The sequence below is a fragment of the Cavia porcellus genome, unplaced genomic scaffold (genome assembly GCF_034190915.1).
Source record: "Cavia porcellus strain 051 isolate PalLab524CR breed Dunkin Hartley unplaced genomic scaffold, mCavPor4.1 scaffold_8, whole genome shotgun sequence".
Taxonomy (NCBI): domain Eukaryota; kingdom Metazoa; phylum Chordata; class Mammalia; order Rodentia; family Caviidae; genus Cavia; species Cavia porcellus.
Window position 1 is genome coordinate 38,476,279 of NW_026947491.1, and position 24,885 is coordinate 38,501,163.

The 24,885-nt window shown below is 37.5% G+C and overlaps 2 protein-coding genes across 10 annotated transcripts in view; one reads left to right on the top strand and one right to left on the bottom strand.

Moving 5' to 3' along the window:
* Positions 1-640: 640 nt before the first annotated feature.
* Positions 641-3,754, bottom strand: Amigo2 (adhesion molecule with Ig like domain 2). Its single transcript, XM_003475849.5, has 2 exons — positions 3,575-3,754; positions 641-3,217 (listed from the first exon to the last, which is right to left on the bottom strand). The coding sequence occupies exon 2, from the start codon at positions 3,210-3,212 to the stop codon at positions 1,590-1,592; it is 1,623 nt and encodes a 540-aa protein (XP_003475897.2). The 5' UTR covers positions 3,213-3,217; positions 3,575-3,754; the 3' UTR covers positions 641-1,589.
* The window catches only part of Pced1b (PC-esterase domain containing 1B), a 155,622-nt gene continuing 134,407 nt past the window's right edge, over positions 3,671-24,885 (top strand). For 3 of the 9 annotated variants that reach the window (XM_063254613.1, XM_013159357.3, XM_063254618.1), the window contains exons 1-2: positions 4,202-4,304; positions 4,936-5,017. The gene's annotated coding sequence lies outside the window, so the exon portion shown is untranslated. Of the gene's footprint in view, positions 3,843-4,201; positions 4,305-4,935; positions 5,018-24,885 lie in introns of those variants that run through there. The other 6 variants (XM_063254615.1, XM_013159358.3, XM_063254621.1 and 3 more) reach the window with 4 other exon arrangements.

The window sequence follows — 24,885 nt, forward strand, 5'->3', positions numbered from 1 at the left end:
TTGATCAAATTTCTTTGTTCCTTCTCCATAGCCTTCTCTATTTAAGGTAACCATTCTTTAGCCCCTTATCTATCTAGGGAGAATGCTACTCCTGGGCTCTTTCCTTTTATCCCTGTCACGTATTTCTCCCTCCACCTTAGACAACCCAGTCATCTCTATGTCTCCTTCGTACCTGAGAAGGAGAAGAAACTGGACTTGAAGAGTGGAATCATCCCTCTAACAGTGTTTGTGCCAATTCCAAACCTGTTTTCCATCAGTATATAGTACCTTTTCAGAAAGCTTCTGGGACTCTGTGAGGGGGCTAAAGTCACCAGGAAATCATCAATGAGGAGGAATCTTAAAAACTATCTGATCTGAAATCCTCGTTTTACAGCTGAGGAAATCTACATCAGTCTATGGCAGAGAGAAGACTATTAAGGATTCCTAGGCTCTCAATTATTGCAAAATTGGGATTTAAAGATTTTCTAATCTGTCTGAAATGCATAGTATCAGAGTGGAAAGTGATATAGAAAGTATATATTGGTACAGAACACAATGAAGTTTTTTTCTCCCTCTACCAGATAACTCTCCATTGCAACCACAAGAATTTTGGAGAGATATTTGCTATAGGTGGTACTTAACACAAAATAGCACAATCTGATCACATAGAACATGTTAGATTTACATGCTGAAATAGCCAGATAAAACAAAACAGCAAGTCATGGAATACATATATTTACATTAATTTAAATGTCTAAAACACAATACAGTAGGGTCTACTTAGTAGCTCACATAATTTAAGATTTACATATACAGAAGCATATGAACAAATGAACAAAAAATAGCCTGCTAGAATAAAAGCTTTAGATTACTCAGACATTTTGGTATTGACACATATCTTTGTCAACAAACAGTGATGACTTTAAATTTTCCAGAGATCTTTTCTATAGGATACAGAATGGAGAAATGGTACAGAAAGGAAAAAAATCAAACAAAAGTAAAAAAGTCAAAAGTCAAAAGAGTCTTGTACTATTTACTGAACCCCATAGAGGATGTGACATTATCTAGCAAATCTGATCAGTGCAATTAGTTCACTCACGTCTGAAATAATTTTGGCTGAATAACTCCCAAATCTAATTTGATGCTTTATAATTGTTGCTTGATTCTTGATTCTATTTCTTTAATATAATGAAATGGGATACTAGTGCTTTTCTCTAAAACTATATTTGACTTTTGTCCTCTTAAGTTAGCAAAATATATTTTTAAAGACTACTAATACATGGAGTTCATTTTTTTCTTTTACGAGTCCTGAATAAAGAGAAAAATGTCAGTCATTTATCACTTTTGGGCCAGCTTTAAAGTTATCAGTAATGCTAAAGGCTAAGATACTATCATCTAGAACTTAGACTTTGGAAAACAGCTCCATCTTTCTCTGGTACAAGGAGGAACCAATGTGCTTTACTCAATTTACTATTAACTTTTTTAAGAGGTCATTTTGGTTTTATCTCAACAAATAAAACGACACAATTTCTGCTGCTATTTACTTTGCAGACCACACAGTTAAATATGGAAAGATTAAATTCTGATTTCATACAAATACAGGCACACAATTAGGTGGATGCCACAAAAGGTGTGTCTGAGAACACTGAATTGACTGAATCCGAGTCAGATTTCACCCTTGTGGACTTTAAGATGCCTTCAGCTATAACTGTCTCACTGGCAAAGAGTCTCACTTTCCCGTTCTGCCCCGCTGCAGTATCCTTCAGGGGCTCCAAAAACACCACCCTTTTACCTGCACCTGCCTTCCTTTCATCAGTGGAGGCATCACTAGCAGGGCCAGGGGTGAGAATGGATGACTGGGCATTGCTTTGGTTTAGCATATTCTTCTGTCTCTTAGTTTTACACTTGCAGGGACATGGAGTCAGATAAAGGTACAAAAGTACCAAAACAATACTGGCCACACAGGCAGCAAGAGTGGTAAAAGCTGTGTTAAATGCCTCATGAGCATGGGATCTATTTACAGTGAAATTGCCCACATTTATTGTGACATCCACAGTTTCATTTAACAGGCGTTGCCTATTCATTGCAATACAAGAATATACTCCAGCATCCTCAAAACGAGGGCTTTCTATCACCAGACTTCCATTGTAAAACACATGAAAGTTTTCCATCTCTTTTTCTGGCTCCAACAGTCTGTTATCTGGACCAACCCAGACGAAATCTGTGTTTCCATCACCAGTCTTGCTGTCACAATGAACAACCAGTCTTTCCCCTACCTGAGCCTCATGAATTAAGCCAAGTGCACGGAAGGAACCATTGACGATGCTGTCAGAACAATTCATAAAGCTATCTTGGAGCAGAAGCAACTGACTGGACTGCCTGGAGCCAGACCATAGGCGACAAGTGTAATCGTTCTTAAAATCCATCACGGAACTAAAGTGTCTCCGATACCAAAAGATTAATAATGAGTACAGGGAACAGTCACAAATAAATGGGTTTCCATGTAGGTAGATGCCTCTCAGTTGTTTTCCTGGCACTAAATTTATATGGTGCATTGGTATGGAGGGGATACGATTATAAGAAACATCTAAAAACATCAGTTCTGCTAGCTTGAACCTTCCAACATATAAATCCATAGGAAACTGTGTGAGAAAGTTTCCACTTAAGTAGAGTTTTTGCAGCTGGGACAGCCCTCCAAACGCAGAAGGATCGAGATAGGAAAGGTGGTTGTTGTAAAGCAGGAGCACTTCCAGGTCCTTCAGTTCTTGGAACACAGCACTTTTCACTGTCTTCAGCTTATTGGATGATAAGTCAAGACACTTTAGATTAGGAGTTGTGGAAAAACTGCCAGCAGAGATGCTGGTGATATTGTTATGACGAATAATAAGAGTATTCAGCTTGACAAAGGATACTGGAATCCACTCAGAATCCAGAAGGCCAATTCTGTTATAGCTCAGATCCAGTCTCTTAATCAGTCTGAAAAGATTCCCTGGCACCTTAGAGAGGTTTTTGTTGGTGCAGCTGACGATATCAGTGGCACAGATGCAAGCAGTGGGGCACACACCGGAGGCACCAGGACTCACAGTCACGGTGATCACCAACAAACACAGCAACTCTCTGCAACCTGGTCTGACGACTCCTGGCAGGGTGGGCAATGCGTGCAGCCTTAAAGACATTATGGTCTCCTTTGAGTCTCTTCCAGGAGCTTTTTCACCAGCTCGGCCTCCGACCATTCAATCTGGTAAATAATTAATATTTAAAAGGAAGGGAAAAGCATAAGTTAAGCACCAACTAGCTAATCCTTAAGAGTCATTCAGTACTTTCTTTCTAGTAACTTTTGAAATGGGTTCAGCTCACACTGTAGAACCCTATGTTGCCTTTTTACTGATAAATGCATCCCCCCGATTAGGTTACCCCTTCTTTTGCAGGCTCATTCTCTCAATACAATCATCTCACCATCAGAAATTTAATTTTATAAAATGGTGTATCTTGCGTTTTAAAAAATTCTCTCCAATAGATGAAAAACACACAAATGCATCCTATAAACAATTAAAGGGAAATACTAAGCAAGACACAAGTCCAGAAGACAACTCACAGACTAGCGAAGCCTCACGTGCTCCGCGGATGGGCTGTCCACGGCGATGTTTTCTGACGGTCTGCGCGTCAGTCAGTCTGTCTGTCAGGGGTCACTTTTACACCTTCCGAGTTCTTTCCCTCTTGCTCCCGGCGGGCGGCAGCCTCTCGCTGACTCCCAACTTTAGGGACTTTGAAGCAGCCGCGGCGACAGCAGCGAGCCCAGGCACAGCAGTCCTCGCCGCCTGTTCCTTCGATTCTCTCGGGCTCCAGTCATTGCACGGCTGCAGGTACCGCCGAGGCCGGCGCGCGGGGTGCTCAGTTCCCGGGGCCGAGGACGAGGCGCTGAGGCGCTGAGGCGCTGAGGCGCGGGCAGAGGGTCGGGCCCGCCCCGCCTCTCCGCACCCTAGAGGCTGCAGGGCCCGGGACTCCCGCCCGCCGCCCAGGTTTTATTCCCGCGCGCCCGCGCTTGAGTGCGGGCCGGGGAGGCCGGTCCCGCCCCTGCGCGTCCTCCCTCCTGCGGGAACCTGCGCCGAAGCTGCGGGCCTGGGCCGCCTGGCGCTCGGCTCGGGGCGCGCGGCCGGAGGGGGCGGCGCAGCCAATCGGAGAGGCGGCCGGCGCCCCCCCTGGCCCCGCCCCGCCGCGCCCCGCTCCGCCCGCTCCCTCCGTTCCCGCCCCGCCCGCTCCCGCCCGACCCACGAAGCGGCCTAGCGGCGAGGGTCCACACCCGAGGGCCGACGGCGCTACTCAGGGTGAGGACGCGCCCACCCACTCTCCTGCCAAACGCGTCCGTTTGTCCAGCCCTAGCCAGGGTGGTGGCGGGGTCGGGAAGGTTCCTGGAGAGACTCCTGGTCCCTGAGAGATGGGGTCGCCCTCTTGGGGACCCCGTGGCCCGGCCGCACAGGTGGCAGCTCTACCCGCCTAGTCCTCACAGTTCCCGGACGTCTTCGCGCTTTGTTTGGGGGCGAGGATTATGGAGGTTTATTTGGCGCTAAACGCAGTTGGCTTTAAAGGTTTACAGAACCAACAGAAGCAGCCTTGGTCTCGGCCCACGTTTGGGGGAGGGGGATACACGCGCGTTTCCTCTGTGCGACCCGGGTCTCTGCATGGGCGAAGGAACTGAGAGCGTGACAACGCTCATCTCCCGGGGAAGTTCTGTCCCTTCTGTGAGTCAGGACAGTGCCCAGTTTCTGGACTGGAGCGCAGCAAGGCAGGCTTGGTACTGACCTGCAGGCCAGAAAGCAAAGATTAGGGCATTCACCTTTTGAAAGAATTTCTGCTCCAGACTCTTGTTTTCTTTTAGCAAACGTTGTAGCAGCCCTCTCTGGACAAGCACTGATCCCATAGGGCTGTCCACTCAGAGGGACTTTGTCTCTTCCTCAGAGGCCAGGCAGCTGCCAGACTCCAGAGACTTTGGTCCAGCAAGCAAAGGAAGGTGCGTCCTGAACGAGGCCGTCCAAATGAGGTAGAGGGCATGAAGCTGATGAGCTTTTCGATTTTTATTTAATTCCAAGATTTATCGATGGGATTTGACTGAGCCAAATGACCTATTTGGCCGTTATATCCGGATTAAAAGAAATAAATTACTGTGCTAACAAAAGATTCTAACTACAGCCAAAGGGTTAGGAAACCAAAGGAAAAGCAGCATAAATTGAGAAAAGAGGTGGAGCAGGGCACATAGCTTACAATAGTATTTAAAAAATAAAAAGGGTGACGATGACAACCCATTACCCCACTCTGCCCCCCCTCCACACACTTGAGCAATTTTAAACTTGATGAAATTGTCCATGAGTGAATGGTTTATTGTGGTAGTATAGGTCTGTTGGACAAGGTCCAGATTTAAATGACATCATGTGCATTGTTAATTTAGCTTGTTCATAGAATAAACACTGAATAGCACTGGTTAGACAAAATGCTTCCAGGTGAGGCAGTTTGGTTCACATTAAGTTCAGTGTCATGAACAGTTTTTAATCATGAAAATAAAGAGTGAAATGTTTCATCAAACATTCTAATCTTCCAGGGAAGTAGAGACTGAGATGTTTCTCCTGCTAGGTCACACTTCTTGGAGTTCTCCAAAAGCTTGGTCTTCAGGCCTTCTTTTTTACTGATTAACTGGTTAGACTGGTTAACACAGAAACAGAGTTAAAATTACCCAGAAAAATACTTTTTAGATGACTAATAAATGACCAGGTTTTTGCAGTGTTTTACTAAACAACTAATGTCTAGCCAAAGGAACTCAGGAAGGCAAAATAAAACCCTTTATTTAATGTAAAATATTCTAAAAAGAATAAATGACTAAAAAATGGAAACAGAAGGTTATGGTAAGATAGTTGCAGGCACATTGTAGAAACATTATGCAGCTCAAAACCCACAGGTACTTCAAAACCAGATAACGAGGCATAAACAATGGTGAATATAATACCTCATTTTCTTCAAAAAACTTGTCCATACTATCATCGATAATAAAATCAAATAAAACACAACAGAATAGAACCAATTAAAACAAAAGAGTAAAAGCATGAGAAGACTTTGAAACAAGATGATAATAAATCAGTAATGTCTCGTTTTCCTCAGAATAGCTGTTTATACCATTATGCGTTATCTGGGGTTTTGTCGTTTGTTTTGTTTTGTTTTGGTATGGGGGACTGAACTTATGACTTGTAGTTGCCAGGCAGGCACTTATACTGCTAAATCCCTGGACCCATTATCTGATTTTGAAGTCCTGTCATGCTTTTATTCTCTTGATTCATTTTATACTATTTTGTGATGTTTGATATTATTTTGTGTGAAGCTATGGTCAGCTATTTCGAAGAAAACAAGAGACATTATGGTAACCACTGTTGATACCCTGTTGTGTTGTTTTGAAGTCCTGTGTTGCTTGCATTGTTGTTGATTTGCTTTATGCTGTTTTTTGTTTTCTTTTGTTTTATTCTCTTTAAAATAAAAAAAATTAAAAATCCACAGTTTGCCTAGTTAACCGTTTGAAGACCTGATGGCGTTTCTCACCTTAATCAAGAAAAGATATGTAAGAGATGTGGGTTTACTAACTTGGAGAAGAGAAAGCTAATTTGATCTTATTAATGACATAATTTCATTGAAAACATTTTTATGTTTCTGATATCCTTTTAATGTCTTCATCTTCTAACTGAGCCCCTTTGTATTAGCCCATTTTCTGCTGTTATAACAGAATACTTGAAGATGAGTACTTTGTCTAAAAACAAGGTTTGTTGAGTTCATAGTTTTGGAAGCTGAAAGTCCAAGATCTGCCCTTATCTATCCAGGGTCTGAGGAGTGTCTGTTCACTACGTGGTTAATGTCATCATGGCAGGAAGAGACCCTGCTTGAGGGGTGAGGCTCATTTGTTTTATAGCATCTCTCTCTAGTAACTGGGATCCCTGGATAACTCTATTAGTCCCTTCTGAGGGTGATTCCTCCATGAACTAATTACTTTGTAATTACCTGCACACCTCCACACTGAGACCCAGCTTTTCAGCACATGAACATTTGGAGGACTCAAAGCATACTCGTGCATGGCACTTTCTTTCCACTAGAAGTACATCCCATGAGGGCAGCGGTTTTATCTATCTTGATTGCTACTCTAATCTCAGTTCCCAGAACACTGCTTGATGGCTGGCATTCAGTAAATATTTAATGAATGAAATGATTAAGGAAAAACCTCTTCTAAGTGTTTAAGAAATGCCCCCCGCAAAAAGAAGAATATGGTTTACCCCACCTAATCTCCAGGTTGTGTTTCTCCCTTTATACTTAATAGACCTTGTCCAAAGTCAGAGAGGGAAAGAGCAAAAGAGAAGCCATATTATAAAGATCACATGTGTCCTAGAGCCAGAGACTGATAGCTGTTGCACATTCTACTTTTCCTTTATCCTCTCCACATTTATTTTTTTGCTTCTCTGTGATTAAATTTTTGCTTAAATAGAGTACTTGTGTCACTTGTGACTAGGAGAGTGCTAAGACATACAGGGATGGTGATATTAAATATATATTGAGCCATTATTATGTGCCAGATCCTGAGCTGTGGGTTGTACATGCATTATTTCATTTACTGCTCACTGCAACCCTGCAGCATGCTGTAATCCTATAAACCAGATGGTAAACAACTGTGCTTTGAGTTATTTGAAAATGGAATGGGCTATAATGATCTGAAGGTTCCATTTGAAGGATTTAGATTAAATGGAGTAAAGATGTTTCTTCCAGGGTTCCAATCTGGAATGTGTACCAAGACAAATGGTTGAGTTGCCTTTTCAGGAGTTTACGAGAACAGATATTCCTCTGGCCTCTTCCACATGGCATAACCTGCTGGCGTGTTTGGCCACTCAATATGACTGTGATGGACAGTAGAGAGTGTGTTGACACTTGACATGATTTGAATCTGGTATACTGTAACAGGTGCAGTAAAGTGAATGTCTTTCTGAGTTTAGAAGTAATTCCTGCCTATAGGCAGTGATTTGAATAGATGAAATCCTGAGGGTTCTTGTAGCCCTGTAGAGTTTCTCAGACTACTTTCAAAGACTATTAGAGATACAAGACAAGCAATTTTAAGAGTAGTAGTTGAGTGATGGTGAGTCATAATAATTAACACTGTAATAGCACTTTATATCCTATGACTGACTTTCACATCCTTAATCTTATTGAATACTAGCAGGTGTCTTGAAATCCAGTATAATTTGAACACCAGTAGGTATTGGTGATTTTTTTAGCCTGGAACATCCTGGATGTCCCTTGGAGATGGTACTCACTGAGGTCCCTAGCTGTGCACACAAAAGCTTTCTGTGGAGATCTCCTCACATGTGGTGGACATCCCTGTGAGTGGGGTTCTCACAGTGGGATTTAAGCGTTGGCCTACAGCAAATAGCTGGTTTTGCACCAGCTCTGGAAGTGCACAGCTTCTGTGGCAGGCTGTCCTTGTTCTGCTCCAGCTGTTTTTTGTAAATTGCCCAAGATTGGATAGGGAACCAGATCTTTTACCCCATTTTCCCTTACTGTGTGGAGACATTTTAGGGAACACTCAGGCTTCAGCCCCTATACTCTCTGAATTTCAGGAAATATGTCATCTTGAGACTTATTTCTCTGGAAGCTCCCTTTACTTGGCTGGAAATGACAAGGCGTGGGGGGAGCCCACTATGAAGCAACTCTTTAAGCAGTCCCTACTTAGTCGTCCTGTTAATCTCTCATCTTCATTAACATGGGTTGTATATGGTGTTTTTCCCTTTAATTTTGTAGATATAAAATTTTCATAACATTCACCATTAAAATTTAGTGCTTTTTAGTATACTTAATATTGTGCAACTGTCACCTCTATCTAAACTGTCACCTCTATCAGATTATTTTCATCACCTCATAAAGAAGCCCTATACTTATTAAGTAGTCAGTCCCACTCCCTTTCCTCCCAGCTTTTGGCAAGCATCAACTTCCTGTCTCTAAGGATTTGCTAGTTCTGGACATTTGCATAAATGGAATCATAGATTCAATTTCTGTGGCTTCTTTCTTGTAATGACTTCAAAGTTTGGGTGGGTTGTTCAGTTTATGGGTTATGGAATGGGGTCATCCCATTGAAATCCCAGTAAGGTGATCTAAGGCCTAATCTTGAGCAGAAATCCTTTAGCTTCCTCATAATCACCAGGAGTTACTTGAGGATATGGGAACTGATAATATCTAAAATGGCTTTCCACTTCAAAATATTAACTTGGTTTTTTGATGACAGTACATCCTCTGTTGCCCAGGCATAGATTGTTGACAACAGGTCCTCACCAATGAGTGCTAGTCTGGTTTAGTCTCTGCATCTTGGCCAGTCAGCACTACAGTGCACCTGGGCTACTGCTCTTCTTCCGGCTATGAGTATGCCAGTCCCATTGGTTCTTCAGGAACAACTCAGGGCAACAGCTCTAAAGTTGAGTGGACTCTTTAATACATTACATATTCAATTGTAACTGAGTATCACGTGTTCATTGGAGTATCAGTTATAGTAGAAAAATGGGCACATTTTAGTGTACAGCAGGGGTATGGGTAAATAAATTGGTGTACATCCATCTGAAGTCATGATAAATTGCTATTCCAAATAATGTAGAAGGGAAAGAGCTGGTGATATTGCAAAAAGTTAGGATCTCAAATTCTGTAAAACAAAAATATGCCTATCCATGTACATGAGTTCTATAGTATGCGTAGATCACAGAAAATGTGTATTCTTCTATTATCGTAGTACTTTTTAAAAGGCTGTGTATTCTATTATTCTACAATACTTTTGTGATAAGAATAGGTATAGTGAAATTTTCTGATTGATTAAAGTAATGAGCACAATGTTTCTGCTTCATTGTGATTCATACTTAACAGTCAGCTACCGACCCTTTTCTACCTTCTCCAGCAGAAAATGAGGTATCTACTGTTTTGAACGCCAGTTACCATCCTGTCTTGGAAGTATGATTGTTTATTTTGTAGGTATTTACTAAGAATCTATTCTATATCAGGCCGTTTTTTAGTCTGAGAATTACAGTGTTGCATAATTAGTATAATAGCCACACAAACCTGATGCAAATGAGGCACATAAAAGACTTATAATTCTTACTGACCAGTAGTCCACATTCCCAGATTTGGGACTCTGTCCTTGGTTGAGATTCACCCTCAGTGGTTAAGAGCCCTCTGCTTACGTACATTCTTAATAATAATAATAAAAATAATAGTAATCTAATATATCATGTATTATATAATACACAATAGCATATAATCTGTATAATTTATGTAATAATTATATACTATATAATCATAATTGCCTGGTGAATATTAGCTAATAAATAATAAACATCCTTGGTTGAGATCCATCCCCAACAGTGCTAAGTCCTTGCCCTAGATATATTCTTGTGATCTGTAGTCAGATGCATTATTCATTGCACCACTGTCCCTCCTCTCCCTTGTATATTCTTAAGCCATTTTTGGGAAGGTGGCATGCTCCCCTACTTGACATTGCCACTGGTTTTCAAATGATTAAGAAAAAGAAAGATAATAATTAAGTATCTTTTTTCCTAATTCAAAAATTACCCATGTGTTTATAGCAGAAAACTGCAAGATACAGGAAAATACAAAGAATCAGAGAATACCACGCATGATCTCATAGATAAATGATAATTCAACTCAAAGAATAAATCCATTGAAATGAGAAAGCTGAGAAACTTGAAACAGAGTAGTCATAATTGCGTAATGGAAGAACTAACAGGCCTCTTTCATTAATTCTTTAGAATTCTTAACTTTAGGGATAAAATACACAGATGAGAATTAGCTTTTAAAAACTTAGTGTTTTGAAATTGTGTACCTAGTGTTATTGTTGATTCTTTAGATTTTAGTAATACATGACTAGTGCTCTAATTTTCGTTTTGTTTATTATTATCCTGAGGAGGTTGTCTGATTGAATTTTTATGCAGTATCATATCCCTCAAAACTGGGGTGAATTTTACCTCTCTGCTGAATATGACAATATTTAACAAACCCAGTTTAGAGAATTATATGAAGCATTTGGAGTCCTGTTTTATGTCTTTTAAAATTTTTGATTTTCTATAGCTATAATTAATTTATCCTAGCTTTGTCAAGATGAATCTGATTATTCAAAGCAATATCTAATCTGATACAACTACTACTCATTAACCAACATTAGCACAAAGTAAAATGAGATAAAAATAAGAGGGAAAATAAACTCTCTCTGCCATGCAGCTAGCACTATTGCAAATATGTGATCAATTATTTTCATCAAATTCAAGGTCTTTTGTGGTGAATTTGCTCTGGAACTGTGACCTTTCTGTTGATGAAAGTGAAAAGAAGCATTACATTAATATAGGAGAAGACAGAAGGACTTCTGGAGAGATCACAGAAAGTAGTCTTGATAATTGCAAGTGGTCTTGATAGCACTTGGTGCATTTACACTATATGCCAACTTTCTCATTTAATTTTTACAAGAATCCTAAGAGATGGGCAGTAACATCCTGATTTTTTTAATGAGGGCCTTGGGCTAAGATGATGATGTAATTTGCCCATGGTAGAGGTGGATCCAAATCTCTAACCATGGTTTCTCTTGCTCTAGTCTCATGCTTAATCATTAGCTCTGATGTTTCCTATTTAGGGAGTAGCAGGGTCAGCCATAATTTAAATTCCATTCAACAAATACTATTAGTCTTGGCCACATTCCCAGAGCTGTAATATGGTTGCTTTCCTCTAGGAATTTGTAGTATGATTAGAAACAAATATAGGATATAAGACCATTTAAAATTCAATTCTAAATTGGATGTAACCAAAGTCAAAATATTTGTAATAGAATATATGACTTTGGCCATTCAAAAACTCCAAATATATGCAGAATTGTAACTTTTATTCATTTTGTTGGCCTAGCATCTGATTCAATGAAGTTAACTATGCAAATAAAAATATAATGTGAGGAAACTATTAAATACTCAAAGATGAAAATTATCTCTTAAAATTAAGCAATGATAGCATGAACTTTATGATTCATATTCTTCATGACAGTAATAAAAAATCAATACAATATCTCTCTAAGAAATAACCAAAGGTCCAAAGCATCCTCCAAATGCCAGATGGCAATGTGTTTTAAAAAATGAGATGGCAAAATAGGCACTGAATAAAGAATCATATCTTTGATTTTGATATGAGATCTCTCATTTAGTAACTCTATGATATTAAGTAAGTCAGTCTTTCAGATTCTCAGCTTCCTTATTTGAAAAATAGAAATGCAGTACCAATCTATGCACTGTTTGATTTCACAAGATTGGTTGAGATGAGACATGTGAAGGGTGCTTTGGGAACTGTACAGCTGTAAAAGAGTATTACCTCTGCCTTGGATGTGCTCTGATATAGCACAAATGTCTACTAAATGTGTGTTGAACCTAATAGCTAGGTTCATATACAAAATAAACAGAGCCTGAGAGGTGTCTCATCATACGATCCCCCCAGCCCTTCTGTACCAGAGTATAGCAGGTTCTTCTTATTTGACTCATACTCTCTCAGCTGCCGAAAACTGGAGTGGGTCTGTAGTTCTGCATGCCCAGGCATTTCAGAGTCTCTGGGGACTTGATGACGAGTTGTGGGTGAGCATCTTTAGTGGAGACCTTATTTAGAAATGAAAATGGACAACCTCGATACTTACTTTGGAATCTTTGAACTATAGGAAAAAGCAAAATAAAAAAGAAAGAATAATAAGCAAGTAATTTTGACATGCTGCTGCTTGCCTCATACTTTGTGATAAAAATATGTGATAGGAAACCAATGTAGGTTTCCTTGGCAGCTAGAAGAGGTCAGTACAAATCTGAACAAGTTAGACAATGAGCATGCTCACTGATGTTCCTTGCTTTATGGAAACAGCAGGGTGATGGAAAACATGCTTTTCATGGCAGGTCTCCACATTTATCTCAAATAAAAATTTCCATTCACTCAGTTATATTTATTAAAACGATTGGATGTCTAAATTCCCCTCTCTAAATTTCCTTTTTTGGGTCACTGAGAATCCTGGTTTCTTGGCTCTCTCTTTTAAGGAGCATTGATTCAATGAGTATAAATTTTTGCTTATTTGTGCCAGAGTGGGCCTGTGGAAAGCTGGATTTTGGGCTCTGCAGGTGGGGCAAACTCGGTGACATCAACAAAGCCTCAGCAAGCCCAGAACTTGACGGTTTTGGTATCCAGGAGCTAATTTTATACAAGAAGAGTTATTCAAAATATAAACCCCTCAAACCTGCCTGTTAATTTAAAACAGGAGTCAAATGAATATTGGTATCGACCTAATCAAATTCTCTGCCTGAAAGAAAGCCTTCAAAAACTGAATTTCCAGATACCAGTGTATTGGGGAGTATTAAATAATAAAGAAGAATATATTAGACAAGTTTAGTGCCATTGAGTTATGATAGCATGATGAATCCATTCACAAAAGAGAACTCTGTCTGCCAATGGGAGCATGCATTCAGACTGACCGCATATGGCATGGTGATCCCTGGGCATAAGGCACAAAGCAGTTAATATTGAAATCTTAACACACATGAAGTTCACTGTAGTCTGGATCCAGCTCCATTGAAAAAAATGGCTCTTTCTCTTAGGTCAGTACAATAACAGTATGGAAAGGCAGAGCAACACCATCATTAAGTTAGAATGGTGATTATAAAGCAGAGAGGCAAATGGACAAGTGGCATGAAACTCTATTAGAAAGACATTATCAGAAAGCTGAAGTACTTCTCAGAGAGAAAAGCCAGTCCCCAGAAATAAGTCATGAGAAGTAGGCATTTTGCAGAAACTTAATAAAATATAACTACAAGTAGGTATATTGAAAGTAAACTGAACAATTACAGAAGCAGAAATAAACTTATGTCCAGGTATTCTGATGAAAAATATTCCAGCAAAAATAGTCATGAGACAAGAATCACGTAGCTTGCATTGGCAAGGATTAGCAAAACAAAAGCAACAGGTACTCCCGAAACATTCACCTAAATCAAGAAACACTCCAAAAGTCCCCTATGTTCCCTTCTAGTCACTAGCCTCCCAGTGGTAATCAATCACCTGGCTTCTAACAGCATGGATTCATTCTGGTTTTATATTTTATATAAAGGGAATGTACATTCTTGTGTCTGAATTCTCTTGCTCAATTTAAGAGTTTCATTCAGTTTTATATATAGTTGTAGATGCATATATAATATGTCCTTGTATAGCAGTATTACAGTTTATTTTGTTTTTGATGGACATTTGGGATTTTTCAAATAGATTTTATCTGTCATACATACATATCACTGTTGGCATGAACCCTGCAGTACGTCTCTCGGTGAAGACATGTACACATTTTTACTGGGAATTTGCCTATGGATGTGTTTGCTGAATCACAGGTTGTGCACACATTCACTCCTAGCAGTAACTGCCAGTTTTCCAAAGTGGTTGTGCCAGTTTATTTTCTCACAAGAGATATATAAAAATTCATATTCTTACACAGTCTTGCCAACACTTATTATTTTTCCATCTTAGCCATTTTTATGGGTTTTTCAATAGTGGCTTTAGTTTGCATTTCCTTGATGTGAATGAACTTAGGCAAAAGTTTGCTCTATGTGCCTTTAGATGTCCTCTTCTGTGAACCTTCTGTCCATTTGCTGTTGAGCTGTCCATCTTTTAATTGTTTACTTATAAGACTTCTTTATGCATTCTGGTTTTGTAGGATTTTGAAATCATATATGTATATGCATCTCCCACTCACAGTTTGCCACCTCACTTTTAGTGAACAGTGGTCTTGGTTTTAATATAATTGAATTTATCTCATGTTTTTCTTTTATGATTAATTTTTAAAACATTTCTGGATCAAGTAAGTGTTGCTTACTTCAAGCTTTATTGTTTCAACTTTTAGTTTACTTCTGCAAGTATCAGGAATTGACTTTGTGTGTAGTGTGAAGTAGAAGGTAATACATAGTTTTCCCATTTACATATTCACTTAGCCTACCATCATTTATTAAAAAGACCACCTTTTTCCACAGTGCATTTCAGGCTGTTTTTCTCTGGAATCCTATGCTCACATATGTGCAGGTCTGCTTCTGGACTTTATGTTCTATTCTATTTGAGATATCCATTCTCATACCACTGCTCTTAATTTGAATTATGATAGCTTTATAATAGTTCCTGATATTTCACAGTATAAGTCTTGCATATTTGTCCTTCAAGAATGCCTTGGTTTTTCTTATCTTTTACATTTTCATATGAATTGTAAGAAGAATTATAAATTTCTGAAAACACACTAACCTCCAGGTTAGACTTAAATTGGGATGGTTTGGAAGTATTATTAGTTTAAAAGAGCTCACATTTTACAGTATTGAGTCTGCCAATCATAACAATGTATTTAGATCTTTTTAAAACACTTATTTGGCTGTATAATTTCTTTCAATAGTATTTTATAATTTTCAGTCTTGTACATCTTTGATTGGATTTATTCTAGGTGTTTGGTCTTTTGCTATTTTAAATATATTTTATTTTTTGTTTGCTTATTATCAGTATATACAAATATAACTAATTACAAAAATTTAGGCCGAGCATGATCTTATTGTCTGGAAATGGTAATTTTCCAATGTTCATGATTGTCACTTCTTTTTCTTAAGACCTCCAGTATAAAAGTAGTAATGGTGATTATTCTAAACTCAGTTCCAAGTCTAGGAGAAAGTTTTCAATACTTTACCTTTGAGAATGATGTTTGCTCTGTGTGTGTGTGTGTGTGTGTGTGTGTGTGTGTATTTTTTTTTTTTTTTTGTCTTTTTGAGACAACATCTCAATATGCAGTTCAGGCTGGCCTTAAACTCACAACAGTCCTGCCTCAGCCTTCCAAGTGCCAAAATTACAGGCATATACCACCACACCCAGCCTTCTGTGTGTATTTAGTAGATATTCTTTATTTAGTTTTATTTTTAGTTCACTAAATGTTTTCATCACAGATGAATGTTCACTTTATCAAATGCCTTTGGTTTATTTGAGGCAACCATAAAATTTTATTCCTCTGTTATTCTGGTGAACTGTGTTTATGATTTTTGACTCTTAAACCTTCTTTGTATACTTGGATTAAATTGCCCTCAGTTTGCTGTATCAGTGAGTTTGACTTGCCAATATTTCTTTTAAAGATATTTTAGTAGCACTCATTAGAAGGGTGAATTTATAATTTTCTTTCTTACAATACTCCTCTGAGTTTTAAAATTAAGTTTATAATGTTTGAAAGTCCAAGACTCCTACTATCCCTGTCTTCTTGAAGATTTATAGAAGACAGGCATTAAATTTTCCTTAAAGGTTTGGAAGACTTCATTGGCAAGCTATGTAGGCCTGAACTTTTTTAGGGAAAGATTTTATTTTTGAATGTGGGCTTAATTTTTTTTTGGACATGTAGTTTAGGATTGTCCATTTTTTCCAAAGTGTCAAATTGTCAAATTAGTCATCATGAAGTTTTCAGCACTCTCTTTTATATTTGTGTGATCTATAGTTACATCCCTGCTTTCATTGCTGTTGTTCCTAATTTGTGTTTTCTCTTTTTTTAATTTTGAAAATCTTTTCAAAGAACTAATTTTTAGTGTTCTTGATTTTTTTCTGTTACACGTTTCTCTTTATTTCCTTGCTTTCTGCTTTTGTTTTTGTCATTGTTTTTCCAGTTTTGATTGCTGTTCTTTTTTTTTTTAGCTTCTTAAGATCAACATTTGATAAATGCATTTTTAACCTTTTTTTATTTATACTACATATGGGTTTAGTGCTAGATGTTTCCTTCTAAGCACCATTTAAATTTTGACCCATAGCTTTAAAATATATATTTTGGTATATAGTTTTAAATACTTTTGAATTTCTGGGTTATTAATCCCATGATTATTTATAATGTTTCAATTAATTTTTAAACAATTGGGCCTTTTGTCTTTTTTGTTGCTGATCTTTAATTCTATGGTGATAAGTGAAGCTATTCTGAAAGATTTCAATATTTTGAAATTGTTGAGACTTTATGTTATAATATATTGATGTTAATAAGTGTTTTTTGTACACATGAAGAACTATAAATTAGCCACCTATAATAGGTGTAATTTTACTCACATAGTAATTAGATCACATACATTAATCATGTCACAGTATTTATCTCATATATTTACTGACATTTCGGTTTTGGCCTTACTACCAATTATTGAAAGAGATAATGTTAATGACTCTCATTGTGTTTTTTACTTTGTATATTTTTTGTTTTATTCTGTTAACTTTTCAATTATTTTGAAGCTATGCTATTAGCTGAATAGATATTTAAGATTGTAATATTCCACTTAAACTTTGTATTGCTTGATATTATATAATACAGATACACAAGCATTCTTTTTGGTAAGTGTTTGCATGATATATTTCTCTTTCTTTTTACATCAAACATTGATTTGTCATATTTAAAGTGTGTAATTGGATTTCTTAATCGAGTTTGACAATCTTACCTCTACTTCATATTTAATTTATTACATTCAGTGTAATAACTGTTGTGTTTATAGCAACTCTTTTATTTTTCATTTTATATTCGTTTTTTGTTTTGTGCTCTTTTTCTCCTTTTTGCTTCTTTTAGATCACTCAAATTTTTTTAAATGTTTTTATTCTGAAATTTGCAAGTGGGCAGCGGATATAGCTCAGTAGCACAGTACCTGTCTGGCAAGCACAAGGTCCTGAGTTCAATTCCTGGTACTGAGAAAAAAATAAATAAAATAAAACTTCCAAGTTGTATACTATTTCATCATTCTGATATTACTTGCACTAGAGATATTACATTCACTATATCCTCAATTTATTGTAGAATGTCTTAGTCTGTTGGGGATGCTATAACAAAATGCATAAACTATGTAGTTTGTAAACAGTAGAAATTTTTTCTCATAATTCTAAAGGCCAAGAAGTCCAAAGTCAGGGTGGATTCAGTGTGACATGTCTTACTTTGTTTAATGTTATCCACTTTGGCAATGTATTTGCTTTTTAATGAATACTTTAATCAGCTTCTGTTATATATTTTGGAAAACAAACTTGGAACACAGATACCATGTAAGTTAACTGTGTTTGTTTAAAATATATTTGAGGTGAAATGTGGTTAATTACCAAAATAGATACATATGTTTGTTTAACATAACTTTAGTAGGAACAATATTGATTCTTCAATAAATACTAAAATTACTCAGTCAAATTCAAACATGTGCTGAATGCTACTTTGCACTTTTCAAGGAGTATGAATATTCAGTACTTGGTTGACCACTTTAATAAGTTGATGTATTAGGCAAAAAGAGAAACAGAGGATTATGGGAAGTGAGGAATTTGCACATACACATCCTTTATCGGCAAAGTTAGAACTTGAATTGAAGTCCTCTGATCCCTATGTGTGTTAACTAAAAATACTTAAGAAAACCATATGTCTGTAAAGATGAATGTGCCCATAGAGAATACCTCCCTGAAAACACACAGCTTAGTTGCAACTTCTTAGATGATCACCCTATTCCTTTTCCTTCATAGCTCTTTATCACTAGATTCTAAAGAATCAAAACACACATAAACATCTGCCTAGAGCAAACACTGAGTTTCCCGGAACCTCACATCAAAGCCACACAGCGATGGGGAAGGGAAGGCCAGGCTGATAGGATTATGTTTATTTTAGTCCTTCTGCTTAGTTTTTGTTTCCAGGCACTGGACTGAATTTAGTTTCCAGTGCCAGAAATTTTTGTTGTTTATATATCTAAATTTATTAATATTTTTCTTAAAAAAAGTTTTAGGTACAATAGATTCCAAGAGTATTTTGAAACCTTCTTAGTGGTGAAATTTAAATTTTGGTTCTGTGGAAGCCAACAAACACAAACATGATAAAATAGACATTTGGAGTTTACAGGATTCTCCTGGAACAAGGTATAGCGTAGATGCTTCTGAAGTTAACTGAATAAACACATGAAAACTACCTCCATCCTCAGCAGTGTATATTCAGTGCAGCCAAACATGCTAGCAGCCCCCTTAATAGCAGTGCCTGTGCAGTGTGTGTGTGTGTGTGTGTGTGTGTGTGTGTGTGTGTGTGTAATTTTTTGTAGGACAGGAAGAATGGAGAACCAGGTGCCAAATGTTTTATTCATACTCCAAACATTATTCTACTTGGTTCTGTGTCACAGTTGTCCTGCCCTTTCCATGTAAGGCTTGACCTATGCCTCACTGTGATAAGGAAACATTTGGTTTGGCATAGTAGCTGACAGGCTTTGTGACATTTGTGCCACTTCCCCAGCCCGCCATGTGAGAGAATGCCTGCTGTTAAATCTCCACTGGAAAGGACAGACCTAAGTAGGCCTAACCCCACCTGATGTCCCCTTTGCTGTACTCTGAGTAAACCAGGAATAGACGTGTGGACAATTTTAGTGATACTGGAGAGTGAACCCATGCTCTTCACACTAAGCTACATTCCCAGCCCCTTTTATTATTTATTTTTTTTTTTTTTTAAGATAGAATCTGAGTAAGACACTAAGTTGCCCAGGCTAAACTCAAAATTGTAACCTTCCCATTTCAGCTTTGCAGAGAGCTGAGACTACATGCATGAGCCACTGTGCCCAGATTCGCTCATGATTTTGAGTCAGTTTACAGGAAGGTGAGTCAGTGGTTGTGGACTGCAGGTCAGAACTCTGGTGGAAGAGCTGAGATTGGAATTGGTCCAAGCCAAAGCCACACACAGCAAAGCTACTTGAGACCAAAATTATAAATAATCAAGGCAATCCAAAGTCTATTGAGAGAAGAAATTAGACATGTTTTTAAATAGCAAAGAGAGCAAAGGCAGAGTAATAAGTGAAAAAAACGAAGAATGAACCAGAGAACGAAACCCACTGACTCTAGTATCTTTCTCTTTCCCAACACTGGTTGCTGTAACATCCAGCTGGACTTTATTTCCTGCTCATGAATATCTGTAAAACTACTGGCTTTATCTTTACAGTGAACTCTTTTTTATTTCAGTTTATCGGGGTGAGATTTGAATCCTATCAACCAACAATCTCAGTATGGTATTTCCCTCTCTCCTGGGCACCAAGGGCCTTGGTTCAGCCCTCCTCTCTTCTGTCACAGGTCTGATACTTAGTTTGTTACCTTTCCAGTAACATTTTAGAAGAGCATAGCAGTGAAAAGGCCACAGGAGACCCTAACAAATGACATCCGCACAATCATTGGTGGCATCAACTGAACTGTATTTTAGGAGTACAGGACTGCTTTCTTTGATCTCAGTGGCTGTCCACAGACTCAGCCAAAAGAGCTACTTTCCTCTTCTCTCCATACACCACATGCAAAACAAACTCTTCTATCAGATTGTAAGTAACTTGAAAACAGGGATGATGTCTCCACTGGCACTTTTGGCCCAGTCACATTCATAAAGTGGTGATCAAAGGAGCCATGATCAGCAATTGGAAATGCTTTCTAGGGCTGGGGGTGTGGCTCAGAAGGAGAGTACTTGCCTGCCTTGCACAGGACTCTTGAGTCAACATCCAGCATTGGAGGGAAGGGAGGTATAGACGGGGTTCTGGAGCCAGCACAGCCTCCTGTTCCGTCCAGCCTGAGCCACAGCTTCTTAGACCCAAATCTGTCCGATGCCAGCATAAAACCGATTCCCTGAAGATAAGACACAGGCCTGCACGTGAGTGCAGGTTTAAATGTTTAAATCCAGTGGGTCCAAAGGCCCCAACTAGGTAATAAATATAAAGGAGACAGGTAAACAGACTTAGCAAGGGCAAGCTTTATTTGAAATTAAGACGTGAGAGGGGTCACTGGCTCCCAAGTGCCAGAACAGCAGCTCTCTTATAAAGGAATTTAAAAGGAGTAGCAAGGAAAAAGGAAGTTAGAATCTCACTGTTCTGGGATCAGGTTATCTTAGTCTGTGATCACTGGTCCTTTTTGTGTTTGCACAAGGTCTCCTATTCTGAGGCTGAGAGCCTCCTGGTCTGGAATGATGTTTTCTGTAAACAGGAATCAGACCAATTAACTAGGGCCATTGTATTGTTAGGAGATTAAGAGAATGTGGGAAAGGGCCAGAACTCATAGGAAGCTGTCCTTTGGACTATTCCTTACTCTGGGCAGTGTTAACCCACTGGAAAAAAGCCTTCTGACTCAAAGTGATTGAAGATCAGTGAGGAAAACAATAAAATTTTAAAAATTTAAAAATAAAGCCAAATGAGGGGAGGTTAATAGCTAAGATTATCCACAAATACAGTTTCAGAAAATTATTTTCATTTATGAAGGACTGGGGTTTTTTTTCTGGCAGACTATTAACATTTTATTTCTCTTTTCCATATCATCAAAGATAAGAGTAATATTCATAACATTGAAAAGTCATATACAGAAAAAAAAAACAAAATGATGTTTCCATTATGGTTGGTGCTCTACCATATTATGTGCTTGTCTTTTCTGACACAATAGTAGGCTTTATTTTTTAAACATTCCAATTTTACAGAATGAGTCATTATGAATGTAGGAACCAGATGAATCATCCATCTATCAATCAGTATCATTGTTTTCATTTTTTAATTCTATTTATCATTAGAGATACTAGAAATTCTTCAAATTTAAGGCATTTCTCTCCTTAAATTATTCTGTTTGCTTCCCAAGTAATAGAATAAAGCTAGCAATTAACCTTGTGTAGTTCAGATTCATGTTAGAACACTGGTTTGGAAAAGTGAATAGTCTTCCAGTGTATAAAATCTGGAGCCTTGCATATGGGAGGCAAGTGTAAACTGGAAAGGTAGGATAAAAGGGAACTCCTTAGTAGTTTATATATTCTAGATAATAGTGCTCTGCCCAAGGAGGTAGCTGTAAAAAAATATTTTCTCATTCTGTAATTTTTTTCACTCTGTTGCTTGCTTCCTTTGCTGTGCATAAGCTTTTCAATTTGATATAATCCAATTTATTGATTCTTGATGTTATTTCTTGGGGAACTAACATTCTGTTTAGAAAGTTTTTACTGTGACTATGTCTATCAGGTTAAATATTTTTGTTTTAATATTTAGATCTTCAATTCATTTTGATTTTATTGTGGTACATGTGATAGATACAGGTCTAGATTCAATCATTTCTCATGTACATAGTCAGTTTTCCTAGCACCATTTGTTGAAGAAGCTGTATCAGATAGTGTTCATTAGAGGAACATCTAGAGATAGATAGAGATAGAGATAATATAGATATAAACATAGTGTAAATATAGTGTAGATATAGATACATAGTAGATAGTGTAGATATAAACATAGATATAATCTATGGATTTATAAGGTAGATTTACAATTGACTGACTGCAGAGTCAAGAAGGGAACAATGCAGAAAGACTGTCTATGCACTAGACTGCCAAAGGAACCAATCAAAAGTTAAAAGCCTTGAGCAGTCCCACATGAATCTGTATCAGGATGCTAAGGGGTCTGCACTGAAAGTCTGAAGGCTCTGCACTAGAAGTCTGGAGATGTCCAAAGGTGATGGCAAAGATGAGCTCCTTAAAAAAATAAAATAAAATAAAGAGCAAGATTACCTTCTTTCTCTTTTTATTCTAGGCTATAAGCCTGCAGGTTGGTCCACCCACATGCAGGATGGGTCTCCCCTCATTAGTAAATCTGCTTCCAGACTCCCCCAGATCTACGCTAAACCAATTAACTGGGTGTTTCTTATTCAAATTGGCACATGCTTTTGGCCTTTTTGTCAAAAATCAGGTAGCTGAGAGTATTCTGGTTGTTTCTGCATCCTGTAGCTGTTCCATTGATCCACATGTCTGTTTTTAATGTCAGTACCATGCTGTTTTATGTAGATTTGTAGTCTAACTTGAAATCGGGGATTGTAGTGCCTCTTCCTTTGCTCTTGTTGCCTAGGGTTGTTTTTGTGCTTTAGGTCTTTCCTGGTTCTATATCATTTTAGGAGTTGTTTTGTTTTTTAGTTCCGTGAGGAATGCTGTTGGTATTTTGATTGGGATTACATTAAATATATTTATGTATTATAATAGTATGGCCATTTTGACAATATTGTTTCTACCTATGCAGCAACAGGAGCTCTTTCCATTTTCTGGTGTCTGTTTTTATTTTCTTTTTCATAGTTTTCATTATAGAGGCCTTTTACTTTCTTGGTTAGATTAGTTTCTAGGTTTTTAATCTTGATTTTACTAAACCACCCTTTCAGTATGTTCCTGTTATAGATTTATAGATTACTTACTTATTAAAAGACATTTCCTACCAAAATACTTTAGTACCATAAACTTTTAAATTGCTTAGAAAAATGTGGCAAGCATGAATAATATGGAAATTTTCAGATAGCATGTATTGAAAATGTAAGTATGTTGACCACTTATCAATCCAATTATTTAAATACAGGATAACCAAAAATTGCATATTTTTCATGAATTTTTGTAATATAACAGAAAGTATAAAAATGACAAGTTTATTCAAAAGTTTTTTTGTGTATAATATATCTTAAAACATTCAATATACAATGCAGCATTTTAATCTGGACAGTAGTGTATAATCTCTTTCCCAATTCTTTCTACGTTATTGCCTTTCTCTGAACAACACTCTTCACACTGTCATGTTGGTCTCTCCTCTTTTCTAGGGTGGTATAATTTCAGTAGAAATCTCTACTCACTAAAGGTAATGGTAAATGTCATGGTTGGAATTTTATTATCTTACATTTTTCAATTATTTGGGGTTTTTGACCTAATCTAACATTTGGAACTCCCTTGTTTTGAATAAATAACAAATGATTTGGATATAGTTTGGTCTAGAAAGTACATAAATATTTTATAACTTTTTTTTGTTTTTGATTACAGGATAGCTTATTAGATATTGGTCAACTCTTGTCAATACCACCAGTATTGAAATTCTTTAGTTTTCTTTCTTCTTTCAAGTTCTATCCTTTTCTATACTATGAATAGTTGACAATAAGGCGACATTGTTTTTGTCTACTTCAGAACACAGATATTCCCTCTCTGACATGCTAACATTTCTGCCTTTTTCTAGATCTTTTGTTTTCTAGATCTTTTGGCACTTCCTTCCTATTAAGTCTCAGTGTCCCAAATGTTCCCGTTCTGTATCATAAAAGAATATCATTGAGTTTGGCAAAACTCCAAAAATTATATCTAATGTACTTACAATAAGCTTTTATACATTGTACTTCAAAATTATAGGTTATTTTTCACAATAAAATAAATACAAATTAGTAAAAGAAAATAACCAGAACTTATTATATTTCACTAGAAACAAACATCATAGGCTAATATAACATTCTACATAAAAAGTATACAAAAAGTAGTTGATATAAAACAATAAACAGAAATACAAGTGTTTCTCATGCAAACAACGGCTGACTGGTTGAAATGACACCTGCCTAAGCAATGCTTGGGATAGTCAGTATGTAAACAAACATGCTCCCAAGGGATGCTTGGGGTAAACTTAAATGGTTAAAGAATTTTTGACATGCTTTGCCAGATTTTGGTGCAGTTTTACATCATGTCTTGTTTATGATAACAATAAGAATTGGCATGAAGATAATAGATAGCATTACCATTCCCTTCACCTCCCTCCTTCCATATTGTTTTACATGATTTTCCAGTCAGTGTGCTCTGAGTCCACAGGAATAGTCTGTGCTTGCATGAGGAGATTCTAAATTTCCTTTCAGGGAAGTTTACAGTATTAGGTTAAATTGTAAAAGTGCCATTTTGATCAGAAATAATTGACTACTAGCAGCTTGCTATACTAATCCAAACTAAAGAGCATTGGATTTGAATTTCTAGTGCTGAAAGTCATTTGTCATCAGCTTGGGTCAGTTGCTCTGGTTTGTGAAGCAAGAGTA